The sequence below is a fragment of the Sorex fumeus genome, unplaced genomic scaffold, assembly GCF_029834395.1.
Source record: "Sorex fumeus unplaced genomic scaffold, SorFum_2.1 ptg000045l, whole genome shotgun sequence".
Taxonomy (NCBI): domain Eukaryota; kingdom Metazoa; phylum Chordata; class Mammalia; order Eulipotyphla; family Soricidae; genus Sorex; species Sorex fumeus.
In genome coordinates this window covers 15,921,368-15,939,404 of record NW_026606102.1, presented here as the reverse complement: position 1 = coordinate 15,939,404, position 18,037 = coordinate 15,921,368, and the positions used below count along the sequence as shown (strand labels likewise).

The 18,037-nt window shown below is 42.3% G+C and overlaps 1 protein-coding gene across 1 annotated transcript in view; it reads left to right on the top strand.

The window, feature by feature from the left end:
• Positions 1–8,933, top strand: part of CUNH1orf185 (chromosome unknown C1orf185 homolog) — a 50,411-nt gene extending 41,478 nt beyond the window's left edge. Inside the window, exons 4-5 of the mRNA XM_056122221.1 lie at positions 7,147–7,183; positions 8,542–8,933. Of these exons, the coding sequence (XP_055978196.1) occupies positions 7,147–7,183; positions 8,542–8,933 (429 nt within the window). The remainder of the gene's footprint in view (positions 1–7,146; positions 7,184–8,541) is intronic.
• The last annotated feature ends 9,104 nt before the right edge of the window (positions 8,934–18,037 follow it).

The following is an 18,037-nucleotide window of genomic DNA, read 5'->3' as shown; positions in this document are numbered from 1 at the left end:
AAAACTCCACATTGGGACCCATGGTCTAAAATGGAACAAACGGGGTGAGAGACTGTCTGAGTTCATCATGTTGACCAAGACCATCCATGGTAACTCAAGATTCCAAAAGGCCGAATCTAAGCGTTGGACATGGGAGTCTCCCGGTGGATGATTCCACAACGAAATAGACCACATCATATTCAATCAATGGTTTTGCCTGACCGATGTCGCTGTTGTCCCAAAATTCCAAACGGGATCGGACCACCGTCTCCTTCATGCAAAATTCTACTTCACAGAGTGGGGAGAAAGGGCTGCAAAGTTTAATAAGAGAACTCCCAGAACGACCACCAACTGGGAGCTCTTTGGCACTATTGCGGCAACATGGGAAGATGCCATTGTTAACAACATTGACAAGGAATACGATCGACTGGTTCAGCACCTCCACGATTGTTCGAGGAATGCCAAGAGAGAGATAGCCACAAAAAAGACCTGTCTTCAAAAACTCCTGAGCTTATTCGCCAACATGGTTTGGCGCATGCCTCAGGCAACCACAAGTGAACGTCCTAGCTCGCAAAGCAGTGCAGAGATGCGATCAAGGGGGACCTCAAAGAGAGAAGAGCAGAAGTGCTGGTAGATGTGACAGAAGCCGGGAAAAGTATTCATAACGCCCGCCTGTCCTTCGCCAACTACAAGACCAAGATGACTTCCCTCCAACATCCTGGTGGATCTATCACATCTTCCAGAACGGCAATGTAGAAGATTATCCATGACTTCTACTCAAATCGCTTTGATAGCCATGTCCACCTGCCGACATACTAAATTCCACAGGATGGATATGTCGTTCCCAATGTTCTCCCTTCCGAAATCCGACACGCCATCGTCAGTAAAGAAACGAACAGCACCCGGCCCAGACAAGGTCAGACCTGAACACCTGAAGAACCTGCTGTCAGTACTCATCAATACACTGGCTCGATTCTTCACATGCTACCTCTCTGAATGCAAGGTTCCATCCCAATGGAAAACCAGCAGGACTCTACTACTGTACAAGAAAGGAGATATCCATGACATTGCCAACTATTGCCCGATCTGCCTATTGTCTGTCATCTACAAGTTGTTCACTCGAGTCATCCTAAATAGGATTGGCAGAACACTAGATAAAGGACAACCATGCGAGCAAGCTGGGTTCCGCAAAGGATTCAGCACCATCAACCATATCCACATGATAACCAAGTTCATTAAGGTTTCTCAGGAGTTCAAGATGCTGCTCTGTCTAACGTTTGTTGATTTAAAGAAGGCCTTTAATTCTGTTGAGATGGATGCGGTCATTGGAGCCCTAGCCAATAAGGGCATTCAAACTCAATACATCAGGATCCTCCGTGAGCTGTATTACGGATTCATTACCAGGATCTCACCATTCTACAAAGAAGTAATCATTGATGTCAAGAGAGGGGTTTGGCAGGGTGATACCATTTCACCGAAACTCTTGAACATCATGCGATGACTGGAATGGGAAGTAATGGGAGTGAAGATAGATGGTCGGCAACTACACCATCTCCACTTTGCTGATGACATTGTTTTAATAACAACAAACATCAGCCAAGCGGTACAAATGCTGGCCGACTTCGACCGTGAGTGTGGAAAGGCCAGACTACAGCTGAATCTTATGAAGACAATGTTTATGAGAAACAGCCTCGTTCCTGACACTCCATTCGCTCTCAACGGAACCACCATCTCCGAATGCAACAGTTATGTGTACCTAGGTTGAGAAGTCAACATGACAAATGACCTGGTACCCGAGCTGCGCAGGAGGAAAAGAGCAGCTTGGAACGCCTTCAAGAGCATCGAAGAAATAGCTAAGAGGACAAAGAACTTCCGGCTCCGGGCACATCAATGGCCCTACGCAAACAGGATGAGAACACTATTCGGGTCTCCCAAAGAGGAATTGAAAGAGCTATGCTTGGAATATCACATTTCACTCAAATGAGAGAAAGAATCCGGAGTTCCTACCTCCATCGAAGATCAAGAATAAGGGACGCTGTCTCATTTGCCAAGGTATCAAAAATCAGATGGGCTGGTCATGTAATGAGATTTAGAGATGATCCCTGGACTAGAGCCGTTATCGACTGGATTCCATGGGATGTCAAAAGACCACGTGGCCGCCCACCTACCAGATGGTCAGACTTCTTCATCAAGACCATGAACGATCGATTTGAGGCTCTTCCTATTCCTAGAACGAACAGACGCCACTGGGCTACACTAGCATGCGACAGGGACAAATGGAGTCATTACTGGTGCCCGCTCGAGCAAATCGACGATTAACGGAAAATGAAGTGATCAAGTGATCTAAAGATGTTGAGCACCTTTTCTTGAACTTATTGATAAGTTTTATGACATTTTTTGCCTAGCAATAAGTGTTTTGCTAGTTTTTAAATTAGATTTTCTTTTTCTTTTCTTTTTGTGTTTAAATAAAAAACATAAAACAAATAAATAAAACCAAAACAAATTAAATACTTGTAGTAGGATTTTTGGGGGGTGGGGGGGCAGTGGTTGATGGTCACACACAGAAATACTCAGGACTTGCTTTTAGCTCTGCACCCAAGAGTCATTCCTGGCTAGCAGTGCTCAGGGGACCATATAGGATGCTGAGGATCAAACCTGGGTTGGCCCTTGTATTCACTGTACTCTCTCCAGCCTCCCACCTCCCGAGGAGGTGGAGGATACATGTCTGCTGTTTTTTTTATATATGCTTCTCTTCCACCCTCCCCTAAACTGTCGTGTCCACTTTTCCACTGTTCAGTTTGGGGGGCGGGGATTTGGGCCACATTTAATGGTGTTCAATGACTATTCCTGGCTCTGTGTTCAGAGTTCACTCTTAGCAATGCTTAGGGGAACATATACCATGTCATGGATCAAATCAAGATTAGCCATATGCAGAGCAAATCCCTTGACTATATCTGATTCCTGTTCATTTTTAACAGTGATATTATAAAAATAAAAATGGGCAACTCAATCTCTCACTCTCTTGGTTGGTATAGAAAGGTTTTTTTTTTTTACTATATTTGAACTCCAGGATTTACAAAGATTTTATAATATATTTATTAAGAGCATTCAGTTTTCCAACATCAATCCCACTACCAGAGTGACCTTCCCTCCATCATTGTCCCCATTTTCCCAACCACCACTCCCCCAAACCTGCCTCCTTAGTAAAGTAAAGTAAAGTAAAGTAAAGTAAAGTAAAGTAAAGGCCCTCCCGTTGATCGTCGATTTGCTCGAGCGGGCCCAGTAACGTCTCCATTGGAGACTTTGTTGTTACTGTACCTGCCTCCTTAGCAGGCAAAAAATAACTCATTTTACAATGCTTGTTGGGCTGGAGCGATAGCACAGTGGTAGGGCATTTGCCTTGCATGCAGCCAGCCCGCCTGAGCCGGGTTTGATTCGTCCGCCCCTCTCAGAGAGCCCTGCAAGCTACCGGCATGGCAAAGCCTGGTAAGCAACCCGTGACGTATTCATTATGACAAACACAGTAACAACAAGTCTCATGATGGAGACGTTACTGGGCCCGCTCAAGCAAATCGATGAACAATGGGAGGACAGTGCAGTGTTTCTGCAGAGACATTGCTTGTTACAACTAAATGGCTGGTGAAATTATCAAAAAATACTTTAGTAAAAGAAAATTTGTGAAAACTTTCATTTCACTATGGGGTCTTTAAGTCCTTTTCAGAGGGTTTACTAAGCTTCTTGTTGCTAGTTGAGTCTTCTGTATTACTGTTTTTATTTATTAAGGTTAGTTGGCTTCTATGTTATTTTTCCATCTAAAATAGCATGCTCCTACTGGAATGTCAGTATCGTGGAATTTGAAGGATCTATAGAGCTGGGCCTGTAAATGAATTTACATGGTGGTGGTGTGGGTGTAGTGCTGGGGCTAACGGAATTATGGGGGAACACTGCCAGTTCTAACTCCAAGAAGACCCGAGAGTTCTCAGCCTGAAAACCGGTGTATGTGGAAGTTCATCAGTTTGGTGTCTCTGCAGCTATTAGTCATGAAGCAGTGGAACTGGGCTGTTGGCATGCTGGTAGTTGTGGGTTGTGGGTATAGCTGCCAGGGATTCAGCAGGGCAGGGACTCAGGCACCATCCAAGAGTTTTCAGCTGGGAGATATGTACCTATGAATTTAAAATTCAGAGCTTGGAAAGCTCCCCATGGTGTATTAAATATGCCAAAAACAGTAACAAGTCTCACAATGGAGACATTTCTGGTACTCACTCGAGAAAATCGATGAATAACAGGAGGACAGTGCTACATTAGTGAATCACCATGAGGTACAGTTATAGACTTACAAACTTTTGTGCTTGCAATTTGAAAAGACTTTTTTAAAATGTAGGAGTACTGCTATTTATTCAGCCATTGATTAAGCTGATTGAATTGGGCATGAACTCCACATTACTTTCTTTTAAATTCAGAATGTTAATTTTATTTTGTTATTTTTAATTATTTTTTAATCACTATAAGATACAGTTACAAAGCTTTCCTGTTTGAATTTCAGTCATACAATGATCGATCACCAAACCCTCCACCAGTGCACATCTTCCACCACCAAGAACCCCAGTATCCCCACCATTCCATCCCTCCCCCTGCCTCCATGGCAGACAATCTCCCCCATACTCTCTTTTGTATTGCTTGTTATGAATAGCATAAGATGTCGTGTGGGTGTGATAACAGCAGTGTGCTCCTGGAATTCCAAAATTCCAGATAATTAGAGTTTGCAGAAATTTCTGCAGAGAGCTGCTTGGTTTGGAGATTCTTTTGTGTGTGTCTGGATAATGGCCACCAAGGAGCTTAAGTAGCAGCCGGAGGCAGTTGGTGGGCATGACCTCCAGGGTCCCATGGGGGTGGGGGGAGGAAGGGAGCTGGCCCATCCCCTATACCTTGAGGCCTGGAGTTTGCCTTCACTGAATCCGCATACCTGCACTTCTCATTGGGTTCTGAAAGTTGGCCGCCACTGGGCTTTTTTAGGGGGAAGGTGGAGGGACAACGCCTGCCCCCGTCTGAGGCACCCTGGTGAAGTTGCCTGGCTTAAAGCCCAGAGGCATCTCTGCAGTGAGCTGCTTAGTTTGGAGATTCTTTTGTGTGTCTCTGGATCATGTCCCTTATTTTCATCTTTTCTAGAAAAATAAACTATTGGCATATGCCCTACAGGGCATGCCAGCTTGCCAGTAGCGTGTCATGCTGCTGGCCCTATCTGTGGTTTTTGATCTCTTTTGAGATGTATGGGTCTCTGAAATAAGTCCAATGAATGAGTTTGTATAGCAAAGCCGGAGGTGGTTTGTGGGTGTAGCTCCCACATACTTAACTTTTGGCCGTTTAATTTCTTTCTTTCCTTCTTTCTTTCTTTCTTTCTTTCTTTCTTTCTTTCTTTCTTTCTTTCTCTCTCTCTCTCTCTCTCTTTTTTCTTTTTGGGTCACACTCAGCAATGCACTCTGACTCTGTACTCAGGAATTACTCCTAGCGGTGCTTGGGAGACCATATAGGATGCTGGGAATCGAACCCAGGTTGGCCATGTGCAAGGCATACCTTCTACCCACTGTGCTATTGCTCCAGCCCCTGGCCATTTAATTTCTTGGTAAACTTGTCCCCAAGTTGTTGGGATCTGGCTAAAGGCACAGCGGCAATTTTGGGTATAAGAAGGTGAAGGCACAATGAGGTTGCTGATGCACTCGCCTGCTGGTACAGTTTGACCTGCTGGCAGCATCATACCCCCATTTAAGAGATTTTTAGCCAAGTCAAGGTATTACTCTGTGGCTCTCAAACCAGTAATTCAGCCTTTTCTTAGAGCATGTTAGAAATGTAGAGTGTTAAACCAAACTCTATATCCACTATATTAGAATCTATATTTTTAAAAGCTGCTCAGGTAATACATAGGTATATTTAAGCCTGAGAAACAATGTGCTAATATAATTTACACAGGAGTCATCAAGTGAATTGGCTCTAAATCCAGACAAGCAAAGTACTGGCATTTATATTAATGAAAGATTTCTTAAAAAGGCAAAATAAAGAAAATGAAACTTGATTGTAAAGATACATATCAGCTGTACATGGAAATGTGTCTATCTATTTATTCAAACCTTTCCTGGAACATAGACAATTCAGAATAGCTCAGAGTACTAACACTATTCCCTATAATACAAGGGAGAGTGTTATTATCTCTCCATCCCTATTGTCACTCACTTCATATCAAACACTGTACTAGTCCATTGTTTATCTAGTGGCTTAGGGTCAACCTAAATTAAAACCATTTGTGAAGTGTGTTACAATGTGCACTCTCAAACCCCACCCCCAAAGAATTTGTTTCAGTAGGATTTGTTATGCTGAGAACCAGCCTTTTAAGCAATCACACCAGCTGATTCTGAAGTTTAAGGAGTACTATACCATCAGACTTCCTAGAATACATGTATTGTTTGAGGAAGTATTTTATCTGCTTCTAAGTAATAATTTACTTTTTGTCAGTCTTCAGTCAGAACTCACTTTTTTTTGTTGAATTAATAATACGAGTAAGTCATGGAATGCTTTTTTTGTTGAATTTTTTTGTTGAATCTCTTAGCCTTCTCTAGTTCTAACCAAGTAACAAAGTGAGATAGAGAAAAGTAATCCTGTTGAACTTTATTTATTTATTTATTTATTTATTTAATTTTTATTAGTGATGCCATGAGGTACAGTTGTAGACTTACAAATTTTTGTGCTTGGGTTTGAGATTAGTACCAGGAGGTTTACTTCATGGCTTAGAGGCCAGCCACACATGCTAGGGGAAAAGGGAGCTCAGATAGAGAAGGGAGCACCAAATAAAGGGTGTTGGGAGGATCCTCCCAGGGTGGGAGAAGCATGCTGAAAGTAGACTATAGACCAAACATGACTGTCACCTATTGCCTCTTTTGAACGCTATTTTATTCCCTCTTCTGGACTCTGCCTTCTTTAACTAATTCAGATCTTTTAACAGATGGTTGGTAACTCAATACTTTTGCTTTTCTGTCAATATATTTTAGTGAAATAAATGTGTTATACAGTAAAAAACATATTCCATAAAAAATGATGTTAAACTATATTAGTACATCAAGTATATAAAGGGATTGTATTAGAACTATTCTGTTTTTAAAGTATACTTTCTTTATGTAGGAGGAGCAAAGAAAAAATGAAGCAGCACATTCCAAAGGTACTTATTCTGTACAGTTTATTAATATAAATCATAACCAACATGTAGCCATTCAGATCTTAAAGAATCAAACCATCCTAAATATTAGCTAAATATTTTTTAAACTATGAAAATTTAAGGGACAAACTAAATTTATTAATTTGCAAATGACCACATTATTTCTTGCATACTAAATTTGCAAGGCCATAAGTTAAGATGTAAAATTTAAATTTTTATTCTTTATATCAAGAGGCATCATAGTCAATGCCATTTAATAATGCAGGGGAGTCGAAAGATAAGAGTGTTTTGTAATCCTTTACATTTTTTATGATGTCATGGCACTTTCATATAATTTTAGAAATGCTAAATATAAAAATAATGAATTTAAGTTCTATAAATTAATTTTATACAATAAGATTGAGAGTTAATACATAAATTATTATAGGTGGTTTATGATTGTATATGAATGACATTTTCTAAAACAACATTTAAGTGAAAACTGTGCAGCATAACTTATATAAAGGGAGAAATATGAGTAACAAAAATTCAGACTGAAATCTCATTTTCATATGATTTGTGTTGAGTCATTTTTTTAAATCTCAAACTTCTCTTTTGTGAAGTAGGCAGTGTCCATGATAACTACCTAGAAGAATTATTAAGCGGAAAAAACTGGGATATGGAATTATTTTGTTTAGCTTTATAGATTGTAAAATTCCATAGGAATATTAATTGGGTACATAGACCCTAGCCACCGTTGACCAAACATTTTATAGTCTGCCTGCTTAAGAAGACAGAAATTACTTTAAATTAGGTGATATTTAGCTGAAAATATTAGTTCTTAAAATAGTCAAACTATATGTCTTTTCTGTCTTGACGGGACATATCAGAACTAGAGTCCACCTTCATTTTTTGTTTTTTGTGTGTGTGTGTGGTTTTTTTTCGAGGGTGGAGACACACCTGCAGGTGCTCAGAACTTACTCCTGACTCTGTCCCAGGGATTACTCCTAGTAAGCTTCCCTAGGGGGAACCTAATGGGGTGCTGGAAGTTGACCCAGTGGCAGTGTGCAAGACAAACATCCTAACTGCTTTATACTCACTCAGGCCACTAGAATCTAGTTTCTTTAGACTCTTCACTTGATACATAGATTGATTATATTTAGAACAGGGTTTGATACTCTTGATTAGCATGGAAATATTGCTAACTCCCAAACATATATTTATATTGTACAGAGGACTGTAGCAATTAGGAATTTTTACTGTATAACCTCGCTACCATATAACCTAAAGAAGTCTACATTTTAAAAGAAATATTGTTCATATAATTAAGATTTGATTTATGAAAATTCAATTTTCATAATAAATGTGAATTTCACTTACAGCAATTGATCACTCTAAAGATGAATTTTGTTTTGCAACAAATAAGGTCATTAGTGACCCCTCAGAGATCAGCTCAGCAACCAATCACAGCAGTGCTACCTTAAATTTATCAACATTGCCATCTGATTCCTGTTACAGTGAAAGTGTAGAAGCTACTGCAGAGTGGTTTTCTGATGAGTTGTCATCAAAAAGGGGTTCTCCAGTGCCTTTTGATAGAGAACCTCTAGTGGAAAAAGTAATTTCATACCTGTCAGCCATTTCATTAAGTGAATGTAAGGAAAATGTAATGAATACGACACTTTATGATGATCACAGAGACGATGGCATTAAGGAAATATTTTCACAAAGAAATACAGATGTCGAAATACAAAACCTTCAAGATAATATTGGATGACATTTTCTCTTGAAACTCTGTATGAACCGAAATCATGTAAAGTTAAAACTGAATTACGACCTTCTCAGTCTCTTCACACATCCAGGTCAATATTGCTTTTCTTGTTTTTAGAGTGGTATTACTTCTCTTGCCAGTTCTTCTAAAAGCAAAATTAAAAGAGCTAAAGTGGTATCATAAACAATAAGCTTAACTTTTGATATCTCATCAGAGGACAGAATAAATACTACAAATGTATTTCAATATGCAAGATACTTTAAGAAATCTTCAGCACAAATATATTTTTGAATTAAACACGGAATTTTCTTTTGACCTTTCGTTTTATTTCAATATGTATAGGGCTATAGACATAATATTTCTATCCACTTTTTAATTCTTACATTGTTTTTCTTTTAAAGGGACCACACATGGCAAGTCGCTGGGGCACCTCTGGGGAAAGGGGCACATAGAACCCAGGGGTTAGACATGGGTGTGCTAGGCATGTCCTCTACTGTTTGAGCTCCTCATCTGGTCAAGATTTTCTGATTTTTAAATACTGATATCACCTGTCATTTAAACCTTACTATGTCATGATTTTGTTAAGCATATACTTTTGCTTCTCTAGCGGCTAGCTTCTTTTTTTGGTTTGGTTCTGTTTTATTTTGAGGTCACACCCAATGATGCTCAGGGCTTACTTCTGGCTCTGACCTCAGGAATTATTCCTGTTAGTGCTTGGAAGACCATATGTGAGGTTGAACTCGGGTCAGCCACCTGCAAGCCAAATGCCCTTCCCTGCTCTACCGTAGCACTGGCCCCATAAGGCCTAGATTCTTAAACTGATGGGAGTACATAACTGAATGTGAATGTTGTGAAGAGTTTGTGGTGCTAAAATTTTTTTTTTTAATTTATTTATTGAATCACTGTGGGAAAGGCCACAAAGCTTTCAGGTTTATGTCTCAGACATGCAACTATCAAACACATTTCCCTTTACCAATACTTATTTTTTCTCATGAAGAACCCCAATAAAACCCCACCCCCCACCCCTCCCTGTCCCCGTGAGGCAGATGAATTCTAGTTAACACTCTATCCGCTTTGATTAGATTGTTTCAATAAAAGATTCACCACTATTATTTAGAGTTTACCCCACCCCCCCCAAATCAGACATGCTGAAAAAGCATTGTGAAGTGATTTGCTTTCTACAGCTGGGTTCAAGAATTAAATGTTGGTTTTGGATTTCTGCTATTTTACCCATTGACCCTGGAAGTATTTCTACTGAAAGTCAGATAGTTAAGAAATTGGTTTCTGTGTTCTGGAGTCGCGGCCGTGCTGGAGAGCCGCTCGTGGGGGGCAACTGGTGGCCTCGGTAGGGCGTGAAGGGCGGAGCGAAACGCCCCCCTTCCCATGAGGTTTTAGTCGCCCCCACACTCCCGGCTCATACCTGCTGTCCACAAGGCTCCCATGTGGCCGCCATCTTTCTTTCCAGAGAGGAGAGGGCGAATGGGGCAACACCCTTTCCCCTCCAGCAGACTTGATGGGCTGGATCAACGCATAGTCCGTTCACTTTTCTGCTCCAAGCTGCTGGGTTCTGCATTAAGTCCTTGTGCTTCTGGGGCCATGGCCGTGCTGGAGAGCCGCTCGCGGGGGGCGACTTGTGACCTCGGTAGGGCGTGAAGGGCGGACCGGAACGCCCCCCAACCCATGAGGTTTTAGTCGCCCCCACTCCCCCGGCTCATACCTGCTGTCCACAAGGCTCCCATGTGGCCGCCATCTTTCTTTCCAGAGAGGAGAGGGCAAATGGGGCAACACCCTTTCCCCTCCGGCAGACTTGATGGCCTGGATCAATGCACAGTCCGTTCACTTTTCTGCTCCAAGCTGCTGGGTTCTGCATTAAGTCCTTGTGCTTCTGGGGCCGTGGCTGTGCTGGAGAGCCGCTCGTGGGGGGCAACTGGTGACCTCGGTAGGGCGTGAAGGACGGACCGGAACGCCCCCCTTCCCATGAGGTTTTAGTCGCCCCCACACCCCCGGCTCATACCTGCTGTCCACAAGGCTCCCATGTGGCCGCCATCTTTCTTTCCAGAGGGAGGAGGGCGGAAGGGAGCAACACCCTTTCCCCTCTGGGCAGAAATGATTGCCTGGATTAACGCATAGTCCTTTCACTTTTCTGCTCCAAGCTGCTGGGTTCTGCATTAAGCCCTTGTGCTTCTGGGGCTGTGGCCGTGCTGGAGAGCCGCTCGTGGGGGGCAACTGGTGACCTCGGTAGGGCGTGAAGGACGGACCGGAACGCCCCCCTTCCCATGAGGCCCTAGTCGCCCCCACACCCCCGGCTCATACCTGCTGTCCACAAGGCTCCCATGTGGCCGCCATCTTTCTTTCCAGAGAGGAGAGGGCGAATGGGGCAACACCCTTTCCCCTCCGGCAGACTTGATGGCCTGGGTCAATGCATAGTCCGTTCACTTTTCTGCTCCAAGCTGCTGGGTTCTGCATTAAGTCCTTGTGCTTCTGGGGCCGTGGCTGTGCTGGAGAGCCGCTCGTGGGGGGTGACTGGTGACCTCGGTAGGGCGTGAAGGACGGACCGGAACGCCCCCCTTCCCATGAGGTTTTAGTCGCCCCCACACCCCCGGCTCATACCTGCTGTCCACAAGGCTCCCATGTGGCCGCCATCTTTCTTTCCAGAGGGAGGAGGGCGGAAGGGAGCAACACCCTTTCCCCTCTGGGCAGAAATGATTGCCTGGATTAACGCATAGTCCTTTCACTTTTCTGCTCCAAGCTGCTGGGTTCTGCATTAAGCCCTTGTGCTTCTGGGGCTGTGGCCGTGCTGGAGAGCCGCTCGTGGGGGGCAACTGGTGACCTCGGTAGGGCGTGAAGGACGGACCGGAACGCCCCCCTTCCCATGAGGCCCTAGTCGCCCCCACACCCCCGGCTCATACCTGCTGTCCACAAGGCTCCCATGCGGCCGCCATCCTTCTTTCCAGAGAAGAGAGGGCGAATGGGGCAACACCCTTTCCCCTCCGGCAGACTTGATGGCCTGGATCAACGCACAGTCCTTTCACTTTTCTGCTCTAAGCTGCTGGGTTCTGCATTAAGTCCTTGTGTTTCTGGGGCTGTGGCCGTGCTCCAAACTTAACTCTGACTTTCAGGGAGAAAGATTGGGTGGTTTACTTCTCATTGATCACTTTGTATATAGAGAGATGTCGCGCGGCCGCGTAAGCGGCCGCGCGGTTTTGAGAAAAAGTCCTCGTTCCCGCATACTCGAGCTGTGTTTGTAGAGGCTTCTGGTCACCGGGGTTCCATCTGGGGGAGGCGGGATGCGGCACCTACTCCATCTGGAACTTGCGGGTGAACTCGGCTCTTTTTGGAACCTGTTTTTTCTTTTTTTTTTTTCCTCCGGGATCCCGCACCCTCCATGTGTTCTTTCTCTTATGCTTAAGGCTTCAAAGATGGCGCTGGGGGGCGGGCTGTGGGCGTGACTTCCGGAATCAGAGGTTACCTGGGAGGTGTAGTCCGGCAGATTTGAGAAAAAGTCCTCGTTCCCGCATACTCGAGCTGTGTTTGTAGAGGCTTCTGGTCACCGGGGTTCCATCTGGGGGAGGCGGGATGCGGCACCTACTCCATCTGGAACTTGCGGGTGAACTCGGCTCTTTTTGGAACCTGTTTTTTCTTTTTTTTTTTTCCTCCGGGATCCCGCACCCTCCATGTGTTCTTTCTCTTATGCTTAAGGCTTCAAAGATGGCGCTGGGGGGCGGGCTGTGGGCGTGACTTCCGGAATCAGGTTACCTGGGAGGTGTAGTCCGGCAGATTTGAGAAAAAGTCCTCGTTCCCGCATACGTGGTGCTAAAATGTTTCTGTGGGACCAGAGAGATAGTAAGTACGGTGGGTAAGGTGCTTGCCTTACATGTAGCTGTCCCAGGTTTGATCCCAGCATCCCACGTGGTCCTCTGAGTACCACCTAGACTGATTCCTGAGTGTAGAGTCAGGAGCGAACCTCTGAGTATTGCCAAGTGTGGCTCAAAATCCAAAACCCCAAAAAATAAATGTTTCTAAATGTACAATGAGGCTGAAGAAAGAGCTCAATAGGTTGTATGCATGCTTTGTATGTGGAAAACCCAGGTCCCATCTCTGATACTGCATGGTCTCCCAAGTAATGTATGTGCAGTGACCAGAAGTCAATTTTGAATCAACAACGTAATAAGTTGAAGCATTTCTATCAGTGCTCGACCATGTTGCATTTTCCGGGTAGAAAGGAGTTCAAAGTGGAAAAAATTTAAGAAGCCATATTCTAGGGGTGACTGGAATACTCTGAAGAATCCAGACAGCATTTTTTTCTCTCCTAGATATGCTTATTCCTCAAAGTTGCCTCCCAGCTGTGACCCTACCATGTATCAGAATAGGAACAATCTCATTCATAATTATTTGATTCAAGTTTAATGAATCAGAGTGTCTTTCTTATCTGAGAGAACTTAACTCAAAATATTACTTATAAGTCTGGAGAATTTCTGATACACACTGATAAGTTTTCTTTATTCTAAATATTTTCCATATAATTTGTCCCTGAAACATAATTTAACAATAATACTAACAATTTGTAGTTTAATTACTCATATCAAAACCAATATACATCTTCCCAAGAGGTAATTCATACTGATTGTAATTAATGGAAAAGAAGCATCTGTACTAAGAGTGTAGTATTCATAGGTCTATCATTTCTGTCCCAGGAGAAAATTTGAAAGGATTAGAGTATTTCCCTCTTTTGAAGCACCTGGTCATTTTTGCACAACGTTTATCTGGGTTATGAGAATAACACTCCATGTTCTCTCCAAATCTAAGTATTTCAGTTCAGGGTCTGAAGGAGAAATGAAAATAAATGTTTTAATTGATTACTATAACTTGGTATCCTACAACTTTGCTTTACTACAGATCCCAGAAAAGAAAGTCACCCCTATGTTTGGTATCGTCCCAAAAATTCCCCAGGAATTTGTGGTTGGAGACAAAAGTTTCGAAGTCATCTGAGCAGTCTTTGAAACAGAAGATATCACGATCATCCTGTTGTTTGTCAATTGCCTCAAGCAGGCACCAGTAACGTCTCCTTCATCCTAGCCTTGAGATTTTAAAGTGCCATATTCAAGGCTCTTTCAGGGTTAGGAGAATGAGACCCATCATTGTTACTGGTATTTGGCATACTGGGTACGCCACGGGGAGTTTGCCAGACTCTGCCGTGTGGGCAGGTTACATTCGGTAGCCTGCCAGGTTGTCCAACGTCTTTGAAACAGAAGATATATCAGTGGGGAATTAGGCTTCCATGTCCCATCTGCTAATTTGGGAAGGAAAAGCAATGAATCTGCAATGGTAAAAAAAAAAATGAAACGCTTCTAAGTGAGAAACAGATAGTCGATGAGAAAATTGTGCTGCCTAGTTTTCTAATGTTCCTGCCAGGTTGTCCAAATTCTTTGAAACAGAAGATATATCAGTGGGGAATTAGGCTTCCATGTCCCATCTGTTAATTTGGGAAGGAAAAGCAATGAATCTGCAATGATAAAGAAATGAAAAGTTTCTAAGTGAGAAATAGAGATAGTCAATGAGAAAATTGTGCTGCCTGGTTTTCTAATGTGCTTTACTCCCTGTTCCAACTCTTCATGAAACTTTCCTTTGCTTGGTAAAGCACCCTGATATCATTAGTATAAACTTCCCTTTTTACTTAAGCTGGCAAGATTTTGTTTCTCTGTCTGGCTAACACACTTGAGGCTTGCTTTTAACTATTATTGTTGGCTTTAGTTATAATAATAAAACAAATTCTCGTTTTGCATAAGCTGGGGTTTTTGTAGCTGTTACTACAACTACAGGATTTCAATGTTTTTGTCTTCAAATACATTCATTCCATTTTTACCATTTTTACTTTAGTATCAGTATGTCCAACTATGGTTACAATAGTATTAATGTATGTGATTTTTTGCATACAAAATTATTGTGTTTCAAACACCACCGAAGTGCCAAAGACCCATTTGCCACTGTCCTTATGTCACTTCTGGTCCACCTCTTCCTTCCCCTCCCCGTCACCCCCATGACCTGATAATTTCAATTTTGTCATCAAAATTCAATGGTTTGTTATCCTTAGATATCACACATTCATTTCTTTATTTCTTTGTATACCACATATAAGTGAGGTCATTTGGTATTTGTCCTTTTTCCTGTGACTTATTTCACTCTATATGACACTCCCTGGTTACATTCACGTTTCATAAAATGGAAAGATTTCATTTATTATAGTGAAGTAGTATTCAATTATGTATATATATTATTTCTTTATCAACTCATCTGTCTTAAAGCATTTGAATCATTTCCATATCCTGAGTATTGTAAGTAGCACTGCAATAAACATAGATGTCAGTTATCTTGTTTTCTTTTGGGGGGGAGAAGAGTGGGTCACACCTTGTGGTTTTTAGAGTCTATTTCTTGCTCAGAGTCACTCCTGGCGGGAAACCATATGTATATATCCTTTTGAATTAATATTTTTGTGTTCATAGAATAGATGCCAAGGAGTAGAATTGCTGGGTCATATGGAAGCTCTATTCTTTCTTGTTTCAGAAGTATCCATGTTGTTTTCCATAGAGACTGAACCAGACAGCATATCCAACAATGAATGAAAATTCATTTTTCATCACATCCTTCCCAGAAACAGTTGTTTCTGACCCTTTAGATGTTGTTCTCACTGGCTTTACAAGGTGAAATCTCATTGTCATTCTGATTTGCATTTCCATAAGTGACAAACATATTTTCATTTGCCTGGTTGTCCATATGTCTTCCTCAAGAAAGTATTTGTTCATATCCTCTCCATTTTTCAAGGTTGTTTGGATTTTGGGTATTGAAATTTGTTAGTGCTTTGTACACTTTGAATATTAGCTCTTTATCAATTGTATGGTATGCAAAATATTTTCTCCCATTCAGTTGGGTATCGAAAGTTTAGCCCTATTTTCATTTTCTGTGCAAAAAACATTTTGGTTTGATTTCCTATTCATTTTTTTCTATTTATCTGGGGTTTTTATTTGCGGGGGGGAGGGCACACTTGGAAGTGTTCAGGGTTTACTCCTGGCTCTGCACCAGGTCTCACTCCTGGCAGGTTCAGGGGACCATGTGGGTTGCTGGGGACTGAACCAGGTCTGTGCATACAAGGCAAGCTCCCTGCCCTCTGTGCTGTCACCCTGGCCTCTTACGTCTTTATGTAGTTGTCTTTTTGTCTGATATGAGACACATGAATAACATAGGTGTGTATCATGTTTCTTTTTATTTATTTGGGGTTTGGAGTCACATCTACTGGCGCTTCAGGCTACTCTGGCTCTGTGCTGATGATGTGGAATGGTGTGTGTGTGTGGGGGGGGGGGGGTGGATAAAAACATATAGTGCCATGGATTGAACCAGGGGTCAGCATCATGCAAGACAAGCAGCTTTTTCTTTCTTTCTTTCTTTCTTTCTTTCTTTCTTTCTTTCTTTCTTTCTTTCTTTCTTTCTTTCTTTCTCTCTCTCTCTTTTTGGGTCACACCCGGTAATTCAGGGGTTACTCCTGGCTCTGCACTCAGGAATTACTCATGGTGGTGCTCGGGGGACCATATGGGATGCCAGGAATAGAACCTGAGTCAACCACATGCCAAGCAAATACCCTCCCTGCTGTACTATTACGCCAGTCTACATCTTAACCCCCATAGTATCTCTCTAACTTGTGAGTTTTTAAAAATTATTTTACAGGGGTTGGGCCACAGCAGCAATTCTAAGGGACTACTCCTAACCTCCCTGGTGGTCTAGTGGTTAGGATTCCTCACTCTCACCGCCATGGCCCGGGTTCGATTCCCGGTCAGGGAAAGATCTGTGAGGGCGAAGTGATAGCATAGTGGGTAGAGGGGTTGCCTTCCACACGGCCGACCCTGTTTCGATTCCTCTGCCCCTCTCAGAGAGCCCAGCAGGCTACCGAGAGCATCCCACACCCACGGCAAAGCCTGGCAAGCTCCCCGTGGCATATTCTATATGCCAAAAACAGTCACAAGTCTCACAATGAGACGGTACTGGTACCCACTCAAGCAAATCGATGAACAAGGGAGGACAGTGCTACAGTGGTAGCCCTGGCTCTGAGGCTCAAGTGTGTCTCCTGGTGGTGATAAGAAAACCGCATGCAAATTCCTTAACTCCTGTACTTTATCTCTGGCACCTCCAGTGTTTTATTTTCTAATCTATTAAACCACTCTGGCTTTTTTTTTTTTTTTTGCTTTTTGGGTCACACCTGGCGATGCACAGGAGTTACTCCTGGCGTGCTCAGGGGACCATATGAGATGCTGGGAATCGAACCCGTGTTACCTGCATGCCAGACAAATGCCCTACTCACTGTGATATCGTTCCAGCCCCCCACTCTGGCTTTTAATTAGTTTAGACCACTCACATGCAGGTGATTATTGATACATTGAGTTGACTATTATTTCATCTTTTGTTTTCTGGTCATTTTATATTTTTGCTCCTCTTTTCCTTGTTCGTTTCTGACTTTTCATAGGGAAGGTTTTCCTTATTGTTTTCTCCATTTAATTTTTCTTCTACTTTCTGTGGTTAGCATGGGGAGGATATTGTACTTTCTATATTTTAAAAAATGTTATTTTGTATTGTTATCAATTCATCATCATTGGATTATGTGTGGTTCTATCCTTTCGTTCTCCCCTTTTATTTTTTGTGTTTGTTTCATATTACTGTTTTTTTCCTGTTACTGTATTATTATTTATCCTTTTGCTCAAGATTTTGTAATTTTTTTTACCTTCTTTTCATATAGCTGCCAGGTTGTCGTAACCACTGCTCTATTAAGTATATCTAAAAAAGCCTTTAGTTCTTATTATATTAGAATAATAATTTTGCCACGTAAAGTATTCTTGCCTGGCAGTTTTGTGCTCTGGTCAGGTCACCATATTGTATCACTGTCTTCCAGCCTGTATGGTTTCTGCTGAGAAATCTCATTAAAGTTTGATAAAGGCATGTTTGTGTTTTTTTCTTTTCCCTTTATTTTTTTCATTTTTCCCCTTCAATATTTTTCCTTTGATAATTTAACAATCATAGGTTGTGATAGTGTTCATTTTTTTAAAACAATTTTTATTAGTGAATCACCG